Below are 10316 nucleotides of genomic sequence, written 5' to 3'. Positions count from 1 at the left end.
CTTGCTGAGGCAGCAGATGGGCTTTGGATGTCACAGAATAGCCTCTATCTTTTTAATTTCTGGTTGATCCTTGAGCTTGGTTTTACAGTGCCCACTTCTAGATGAAGTGCTGCTTATCTGGCTTTGGGTCTAATACATCTTGGGAGCTTGTGTACTGACTCAGCCTAGATAATTTAAAGGGTTCAGTTTCCACCTCCACAGCTCCCGAAAGGTTTTTAGGGGTGAACTGTGGTCAGAATGGAATGTCTAATTAATGCAGTCCTGGTCTCGGGTTTTGTAAGTGCTGTTAAAGAAGAGGTGAAGGAAATTCAGTTCTTTAAAAATAAACAGTTGAAAATTGAAACGCAAAGCTGACAGCAGAACATCAAACCTTAGAAAAAAGAAGCTTATTCAGAATGTTGTGTTTTCTCACTCTTTAAGCATGTAAACACACGGTGCTGTGGATGCATTACAAGAAGTTGCTGTTAAATGGTGCTACGTTGCTTTTTAATATCACCTTATCAAAGTGACTTAAGTTGGCCATGCTACCTACTTTCAGGATCATGTTCTCAGTAACATATGATAGCTTTAGTCCAATTTTGTTACTGGACATGTTAACAAAAATGATATTGACTGACATTTGGCTAACTAAACTGCTGAGAACCTTTTATGCACTTAATGTTTCTCTGGACTAGAATGTACTTCACTTATATGCTCTGTTATTTAGGATGTTCAAGCAGCAAACAGTTGTTTTGGGGGCATGTACTGATGCATGAAAGTCAGTATTGACCGAATAAGAGATTTGTTACAGGCAAGGAAGAACAAGGACCATCTGATTTTGCCTGTTATCTGCGGTCAGGCAGCAAAACAAGGGAGAAAAGGAGAAATCTTTTGCATTCTTCCTATCTGCTATTTCTTATGCCTTTTGCTGTGACAGTCAGCGTTATTCCTGTTTGCACACATGCTGAAGCCAGTCAGATCCTTCTGGTGCTGTCATTGTTTTCAAGCTGTGCTTCCTCCAGCATCAGGGATTTCTGGAGATTGGGAAACTGTCTCTGGGAAAGTGTCTAAATGGGTGAGAGCTACGTAACCTCCCCATGCACCCTAGAGAGTACATGAGCCAGAGGTAATGGGGTGATGCTGAGACAGAGATGTGTCACGTGTTAAGTTCAGACATGGATGGTTTCTCTGAAGAGATCTTGGCTTTCTCCAGGTTATGGACTGGTAACAAAGCAGGCATCAACAGCCAGGCGTGCATCCTGCAGGAGTGCCTCATCCGCACTGTGACAGTCTTCTTAATAACAGTAAGAAGGCCACTGATGCTGAATTTGTTGGCAATGTTTTAAGAATTTATTTAGAAACTGTAAAACGGCATAAACTCATATGTCAGGTTTTTCCAAAAGAGTAATAATAATACACAAAGTTTTAGACCAAAAGACAAAAAGCAGTTTGTTTCCGATTCAAAAAATACAAACTTTTGCTACAGATACAAAATTATAAAAGTTTCTATTTTCCTCTTGATCTGGTGACAGACACATACAGAAGAGATGTATATTTCACCAGGTCCAAATTCATATAAGGTATGGGAAATGATGCTAAAGAAAAAAAATGTTGTCGTTAAGAAGAAAACAGAAAAAAACTTCTCGTCCTTCACTTAACCAGAAGTGAACACCATTATCTTATTCCTTTGCACTTTTTTTGGTTGCCAACATTTAAATTAGTGTTACTCATGCTTCATATAACAATCAGAAATAACAGCAGTTTTACCTCATGCATTTACTTCAATATTCATCACATAATGTCTTCTCACCATGCTACCTACAAAGGTTAGTTTTTATTGACAACATTAAAAGAAGGTGGTAGCAGCCATCAGGATGAAAGAATGGGATCTGGATCCATAAATACTTAGATCTACTGACTTACAATAACATATTAAAAATCCTCCAATTAGCAGAAAAAAATAATTTAGTACTGTTCTGCTTGGATTTGCTTCCAATTACAAACACAACAGAAAGTCACTTAACAGAAAGGGAAAATGCTGCTGAGTATCTAGCTCAGCCAATACACATCTGTCTCCTGTATTGTGCGAAGATGCAGAAACCCCACACGTTTTTGTGGCTTGCATATGGGCTTCTACACGTAGAAAGACCGAGTGTATCTTATTTGTGATGGATTTGTGCTTCGAGCTGCCAGTCCAGCCATTTGTATGCGAGCATTTAGTAGTACTGGACAGAGGAATCACCAGAAATGTTGTCAATAAAAACTAGAAGCAGCTCACTTAAAAAAAAAATTAATAAAAATTAATAACAGTAAGATGACTCTCCATCTTTGATAATTTTCAGTGATAAGTGCCCTTTATGTTTGCAATGTGTTTGATTTGTTACCATAACCTGTTGATGGACTTGTGATCTCCCTTCCAAAGTTGAGCTAGCCAAGATGTTTGGGTTTTTCATAGTATTTTACCTGGTTCAAAGGTTAATTTTTTCCTCTGCTATTTAAGCGTATTGCTGCAAAGCTGATAAAGCCTGAGATTAGGTCTAACAACTCTATTTTCTCATCTTTCTTTTTGTGAACAGAGGATGTACTAGATGGTACCAGAAAGCTGCTGTTAACGGGTTGTTGTACTTCGCATCCCTTCTCACAGGAACAGGTCATCTTAATTGTGGTCCAAAATGCACCACCTCGTTGGCAATCACAAAGTATTTTTCACGTGGTGGTAGTGGCAGCTTAACCTTGACTCTCTTTCTCTTTCCTCTTTTAATGTTAATATGTAAGAAAAAAATAATCTGCATATCACATTTCTTCTTGCTCTAGAACAACTAGGAAACATGGGTATTGGTGCTCTGTGCCATCTTTACTAGTTATACTTCAAAAGGAGAAGTTAAAAACAGAATTCATACAGCACTACAACAGAACTCTGATCACCAGCCAAGAACAAACTACAGCAATACACTGTAATGGTTTTATTTACAACATGATGGAACACTATGCACATAATAAATTACATTTGATAATTTTCCTCTTAAATTCTGATATATGTAAGCTTTTTTTTTAATCCAGTCCAATGTATTTTTCTTTTTGTCTTTAAAGCGTGGCAAATATGGGAGGTGACAGTGCTGTTTGCCTGTCTTCTGTGTTTTAGAAGCCAAATTGCTTTCCAAATTCAAGATGCATCACAGTATCCTACTGTCCTTGCTGACATATTTTAGTGTGCATCTTTCAACCTCAGAAGTAGTAAGAGATTGTCAGCTAGGCCTGTGCTCTCTTAGTAAGAGCTCTTCACAAGAACTTTCTGGGCTGATGAGGGAAATACAGGTTCAGGAAATCGTGTAGCATTGCACGCAGTGGGAGATCTGACAATGCCCCTGATGGCACAATTCTTTTGTTTGGTCCCACTAAACGTAATAGGGAAATTTGCAGAGGAAAGAGCCAGGATGATGGTTCACAAAAGATAACGTTTGGGTTTGTGTGGGTAGGTGAAAGCTAAGAGTCCCTTGTTGCTCTGCAGGACAGAAAGTTTGCCTGCTGTATTCATTTAGCAGCTGTGCAAATGTTCCAAATTGACATTTTCGGAAATCAAGTTTCATTGTGCTTATTAGAGGAGGACTTGCTTCTTTTGTAAACATTTAGTCAATTTACAACTGCCTTATGTGGACTCTGCACCACAGGGGATGAACATGGGATGAGACTCATCCCAGTGCAAAAGGCTCTGCTCTCCTATTTATAGGGAAGAGCCTGTGCTCCCGGAACAGATGCATCCCACAAAAAGCAGCTCGGTGCTTGTCCAGGTGCCTGGGATACAGGAGGATCATGATTTTGGAGCCCCAGAGAGCTGCACAAATATCCCAAGGAATCAAAAGGAAGCAAGAGGCATCCAAAGCCCTTCGGTATCTGTGCCACCTTTTGGTTCCCCGGGTTCCTCCTGCATAGTCAGCAAGGCAATTTTTGCAAGGACTGCACTACTAAAGGCTGGCTCCCTCCCAGAGAAGGGATTTGGAGGAAATAGAAGCTGGCAAAAGAGATGCTGTAGATGAAGAACATGCAGGCTGCTGGGTTTATAACCAGATGGGAGAGTTACCTGCAGAGAAACAAGCTACCTCCCTCCTGAGCAGAGAGGTGGAAGTGCCCTGCTTCTCCCCACCCGATGCTGTTCTGCAAAAGGCAATTTCTGCTCTGCTCTAAGTTCAGATGGCTCCTGCTGCCATCTGGATGCTCTGTGTAAATATATGTGTGGAGTAATTCGTTTCCTAGCATAATTCTATCTACTTAAGCATTATTTCTGTTAAACTACCAAAATGCATCCAGCTAAGTCATGAGACTACGCTCTGTTGGGGTAACTTGGCTTATTGCTATGGACCACGCCAAGTCCAAGTCGCTGAAGTTGTACACAACCAACACATACACCCACTTTGTTTAGGTTTAGACCTAGGCTAAATTAGTCCTACTAATGCAGGATACCTACTTCTAACTGTATTCCTTTTATTTTATTTGCATCTCCACTAGGTTAAAAAGAGGCTGTAATGGCAGCTAGTCTGTACCCTACCAGTATGAGTGTTAGAACAACAATGAGCTTCTCTACAGAGCTGATGTGGGTCCCTACCGTCCATATTTCCATTAAAAAGTAGTGACCTGTACCACTCACTGTATTCTCCCCAAGGTACAACACTAGGAACCTATACCAAAGCAACTAAGAAAACCAAAACCAAGTACTGCAACGCTTCTAAAACCCATTCAGAATTAATTTTAAACATCTGGCAATGGTTGAAGAGTGGAACGATCTAAATTCATTTGAATTTCCTTCACAGAAGCTGGGAGCAAAGACAAAGGTTTAGTCCCAAAACAAACATCTGGTTGTTTTTAATAAGAAAAGTGAAAGTGGAGTGCCTTCTGTATTAAAATCATCATGGGATGTTCCTCAATATAAAAAACTATGTGCAACTTATGTACAGTATTCCCACACACTGCTCTGACTGGCAATACTCAGCTTTTAGGTTCACTGAAGACAATTTTATGATGAGCATGCTCGGGAGGAAATTCAGGGTCCAATAGCACTCTAGCTGAGGTAGGTTAAAGCAGACCCACTGAATTAGAAAATCCTGCACGAGTTCATATGGCATTAAACACAACCAAAAATTAAAACACAGCTGGTCTCTGCTATTCCTTAAGAAATCAAGGTGAGCATAGCACAGTTATTCCAATGTTTAAAAGGTTACTCCATTTCAGACTTTAAGAAAGTACAGTTGCTTTCCTGCTTAACAGCTTAAGTTATTTTTTCCTTTTGTTGGTTTTGTTTCCTATTTCAGTCTTGACATCCCTGAAGGTGCATTGCTGTCGTGCAGGAGAGGTGGGCTACGAGATGCTTAGCTAGTTACAGGCACTGTGGTGGCAGGCTGCATTTCACCTGTCAAATAGCCCGTGACTATTTCATGCCGGGTTGCCTTCTGCTCCCCACAGTGGCTGTGCAGGACGGGATGCCACCAGTGAGGATGCTGGCTGCTCTGTCCCAGCGCAGCCTTGCCAGCACTCAGCACTACCTGAGCGATGTGCTCAGGGCAGGGACTGAAAGTGCACCTGAACCAGGCTGCCCGAAGGGAAGCCTGGGCTGTTGGTCCTGTGGCTATGCAAGGCAGTTAGCTGGATTTGGGCTTCAGGCTTCGTAATTACTTGGCTGACAACAATACGCATGTGCTTGTACATATGCTTAGAGGGGAAAATCTGTGTAAGCAGCAGAATTTAAGAAAAGGACATAGCACATCAATAGGATGTAAGAGCTGATGCTTGTGGCATCTTGTTTGATCCCACTGCACTTACGTAGGATTGGACAAAATGACAAATGGCAAAGTCTGAGATGTCGTGGGCTCACACAGTCTGCTGCGTCTTGTTCTTATGCGTTACCACTATGCACACACAGAGCTTATGTTAACTTGTTTTACAGGAAAAGGAACACTCACACAAACCAATATGTTTTCTGACAACAGCATGCAGGTGGGAGTGCTGTGGTTAGGGGAAGTTCCACGTTGGTCAGACTCACGTTGTCACGGACAGCATCTGAAATGGCTTCTTGCTTTCAAGGGAGATTCAAGAGACAGTCACATCTCACAAAGTATTTATGTCCCAATCCAGAAAAAAATCTTCAGAACAGATTTAGCATTAATCCTATGAATCTCTCTTGCTCAAATGTTTCATGGAAGTCAAGACGTTAGATACATCACCCTAATCTAATAGAAAATTAAGGCTTTTGATCTCAAAGCTACATTGGAACTACAGCTGCCCAGGACTTACAGGCTGAAAAGCAGCATTTCTCTGGAATACTTTGTGTGGAATACTTTGCATATACCATATCTAAATAAATCTCTCATCAGTTAAATTCAAAAGGATCTACCCTGCATAATTTTTCAAGAGTTGTGCTGATAACCACAATCAGATCTTCTCTGTGTGATAGTCCCCACAATCATACTTAAATAAGGAATATGAAAATGTATCAAGAATATTTTTCTCTCTACCTTTCATATCTGAATTGTGCAGGTATCATGGTGCAAGCTCAAATGAGCACAACTATTATGTGACAGCATTTGGGAAACGATCTTATTCTTGTTGAAGTGCAAGTTCTGCCACTGAATTCTAGGGGAACACAAGTCACAACTTACTGTACTCTAGAGCCAGAAGGAATAGTTAAGGTCATTTGAGCCCCTGGAAGTAACAGACAAAAGAATCTTGCAGGTGAATTCTTTAACTGAGCACACAGCTTCCACTTCAGCTGCCAAAACACACACTGTCTTGAATTAAGGATTTCAGGAGGCAAAAGGAATCCACCAAATTCACCAACTGGTGAATTGTTCCAGCAGCCAATGTTCTCCACTCCTAGTCTTGCCCATTTTTTCAAGCATCCTTAATATCTTTTGAGTACAAATCCAGCCATGGGAGAGAAAATACACTCATTTACCTTTTCACCTTATAAATATGTGTATGCATGTGTGTGCACATGTATGCAATGCAGTATAGATATGTGCAGGTACCCAGTTGTAATCACGTGCCAGTTCTGTGGGTATGCTTGCTATGGCTTGTTAAATCAAAGATGGAGTGGGCGAGCTGTAACCAGTGGAGTACTCAGTGAGCAACACGGTGTACAACATTTTACGTAGGGAAGAGAATGCTTTTTTTCTGATTTACTAAAAGGTGCCAAATCACACTGAGAAAGCTTGCAGATCCAGCAGGGGCTCAGGCAGGAGCTTCATTAGTTGCTGGGCAACTTTGGCTGCTTTACACATTGTGGCACCTCCAGTCCTGTCTGCAGTGTCACCTGTGCAAAGGAGAAATAACACTGGCCATGAGCTTCCCCCTCACACCTTCTTGGCCATGCTCTGCCTTAACTTGGTCATGGTAAACATAAGCAAGGTACTTAAAGGATGTTGGAAAGCTGCAATTGAAAATGTGTGTTGAAAATAGCAGTCAGGTGCCCAGGCAGGTGCAATTCTGCATTTTGCATCAAATACAATAAAGCTACAAAACCTTAGAAGATTTGGATATCATCAGTAACTAATGCTGATGTTCATGTAAGGCCACGTGAGGTTTCTTGCTTCAGTCTGAGTATTGTAAATGATGGATATTCCACCCCTGACTGCATTGGTCCTGTCTGACTAAAACCAGCCTCTGTCATTCCTCAGGCTTCTGGCATTTCCATAGGTAGAGCTGCTGGTTCTCCCTTACATTACCTCCTGTTTCTAGCCATATGCAGTGGTTTTGAAGTAAAAAACACGTTATATTGAAAGAGGGTTCCTCCAAGAGGAGATCTCTTGAGAACAGAGAGAAATCTCTGAACTAGAGTCTTCTCTGTTGAACCAATTCTCTGACCTGTGTTGTCTTTGCTCTACTTACCGCTTTGCTGTTGGCATTTCTGTCTCTTGCCAATGTTAACTATCTCTAAACACAAGATCTATGTGGAATTCGGATACTTATGCTTTTTAGTCAAACTGGCAGAAGAAGCCTTAACCCTGCTGCTTTCTGACGGGTTGGGTTGCAGCAGACCAATGTAGGCATTAGGATGCACAGGCACTTTTGCTTGCTTTTACAGGGTTACCCCTCACACCTTTGAGGCAAGACAGAAGGTCAAATCCAGTTTTCAAGAAAGTGTTAGCCTTCTCAGTGAAAGCTGAGAAGGAAAGCTAATATCCGTAGTGACTACCCACAAATGACATTATTGGTCACAGCAGAAAGGGCCAGTAGCATATGCCCTCCTTTAGCTGAGCAGGGCAAGTTGTCTTGAACTACAGAAGACTTACCTGGACGTTTCGATTGAGGCTCAGTGCAGGCATGAAGACACCCTCAATGTTTTCAAAAGCTGGAGGTCCTTGCTGCTGCCCATTTATATAGAAGGTCAGGTTGTGCTTGTTCAGATCCAGCAGAACACCAACGGTGGCACCTTTAGAGACTCCTCCTTCAGTCCTAAGGCACAAAGGGACCGCACGGCTGGTTTAGTGAAGGCAGAATGCTACACCCCTGCTGCTCTCTCCAGGACAAGCAGTCTTACTAAGGAACGGGAGAGTGGAGCAGCACAGAGAAAAGATTAGCCCCACAGCACTTTGGCAATGACCAAACCACATCTTTACCCAAAACATACGTACCACGTTCATCAGAGCTTAAAGGGGATATCTGAAAGAGAAATAGGGTCCATTTCTCCTCCAGTTGTAAACTCAGCGCTAAAAATTGTGTCCAAAGCTAACAGAGGCCCTGAGCTGACAAGAGCTGGGCAGGTAAGCAGATCAGTTCAGTGCCGAAGGTGCAGGACAGGAGTCCTGGAGATAGCTCCTGAGAGTGCCCCTGCTGCGGTGGAATGATGCGCACAGAGAATGAACAAGCAGAAAAGCTTGTGTGCTCGTTTTTAATTGCTCTGCCTGCTAACAGCTTGAGACTCACCTCTGCAATCCCTAAGAGGACCCAATTTCCCAGAGGCCAGGGAGCCAGCATAGGTCCTACAGATCCTGGCTTCGGGGAGGAAGGGAAGGTGGGGCTGGTTAGGGAAGCACATAGATCCGCGGCTGGCGAGGTGTCCAGCTATAGGGCTGGGAGCTGTTCTAGGCTTTGGGGCACAGCTATTAGTATCGGGGATAATTGGTTGTGTCAGGAGCAGCTGCTGAGAGCTACCATGGTATCAGAGTGTGCCAGGACAGATCCAGCCATTACACGCATGAACGATTTGACGTTAATGCACTTTGATTTGGGGGTTAGTCAAACCCAGTATTACTTTAAAGAGCACTGAGCAAGAAATCTGCTACATATGCAGATTGGCCACAGGCACTGCTACTTCGCTAATGTCATGGGGTGGGGGCTCTGCAATGGATTTACAACCTGACACAATTTGTTCAGGCTAAATCAGATTTCAAGTCATTTGCATCAGGAAAGGAAGCAACTGTCCTTTGTCCCACGAGCTTCCCTCAGGCACACAAAATTCACAGGATAAATGCAATTTTAACATAAAATTTATCCCATAGATAAAACAAATACACTAGGAATATGGTGCAGGGTAAGAAATTTTCATTCTCTCCACTAGGTGTCATAAACTGCTTTTCCTTTAGACTAAATGTGGCACATACAATTTCCTCTTAAGGTGTAAGTAGTTTTATCTGTGATAGTAATGGCAACAATATTTTGACTTCTCTATTTATAGGTCTTCAAACAATAATGGTACAGTTGAGAATCAGGAGTTGGGCTCTCAGATGTGTTAGATTTAAAACTGTGCAGTTCTGAGCTCCCTTTAATCTATTTCTGGTATTGTAAGCATTAACAAGTTTGTGTTTGAGCTCTTCTCCAAAACCATAAAGCATATTATTTTCCAACAAAAGTTAAAATGCTTACCTAGCCTCAGTGTCTTAAGATCTAGGTTGTTGAAAAACTCAGTGAGACTGTGGGAAGTGTCACTACCACGATTTAGAGCTATTTACAAATGGATAATGATTTTTTTTTTGTTTGTTTTTTTCCTTTGATGGAGAACAGCTTTGATTGCAGTGCACCAAGTTTCATATCCTGCAGTGTTTCAAAATAGATTTTATGACATCCTTTTAAATGACATTGATTCTCTCGGGGAAACAGAAATGGCAACTTTGCCTATTTCAGATTATTATGCTCTTTCTTATATAATAAACTAATTTGCTTCTTGTGGGCTAATTAGCCACGTGCTACATGGTGACATTGAGTGACTTCTCTGCAGCCCAAGGGGAAAGCCCTGCTGAAGAAAAGCTGCTGCCTGCAGCACATGACCCAGCTGAGGGCTGCCCGGGACAAGGGGAACAAGACACGGGGCTCTCCCTGGCTTTCTTGCCCCAAATTTTGCAGCACTTCAG

General features: G+C 42.0%; 1 protein-coding gene across 4 annotated transcripts in view; it reads right to left on the bottom strand.

Annotated features, from left to right (window-relative positions):
* Positions 1 to 1312: 1312 nt before the first annotated feature.
* TRIM67 (tripartite motif containing 67) overlaps positions 1313 to 10316 on the bottom strand; it is a 37092-nt gene continuing 28088 nt past the window's right edge. For all 4 annotated transcript variants that reach the window (XM_068676833.1, XM_068676834.1, XM_068676836.1 and 1 more), the window contains exons 9-10: positions 8259 to 8421; positions 1313 to 7279 (exon numbers count right to left, since the gene is read on the bottom strand). In XM_068676833.1, coding sequence (XP_068532934.1) covers positions 7214 to 7279; positions 8259 to 8421 — 229 coding nt within the window. In that variant the 3' untranslated portion in view covers positions 1313 to 7213. The remainder of the gene's footprint in view (positions 7280 to 8258; positions 8422 to 10316) is intronic.

The sequence above is a fragment of the Anas acuta genome, chromosome 3 (genome assembly GCF_963932015.1).
Source record: "Anas acuta chromosome 3, bAnaAcu1.1, whole genome shotgun sequence".
Lineage (NCBI taxonomy): Eukaryota > Metazoa > Chordata > Aves > Anseriformes > Anatidae > Anas > Anas acuta.
The sequence above is the reverse complement of the archived record's forward strand: the minus strand, read 5'-3'. Positions and strand labels throughout refer to the sequence as shown.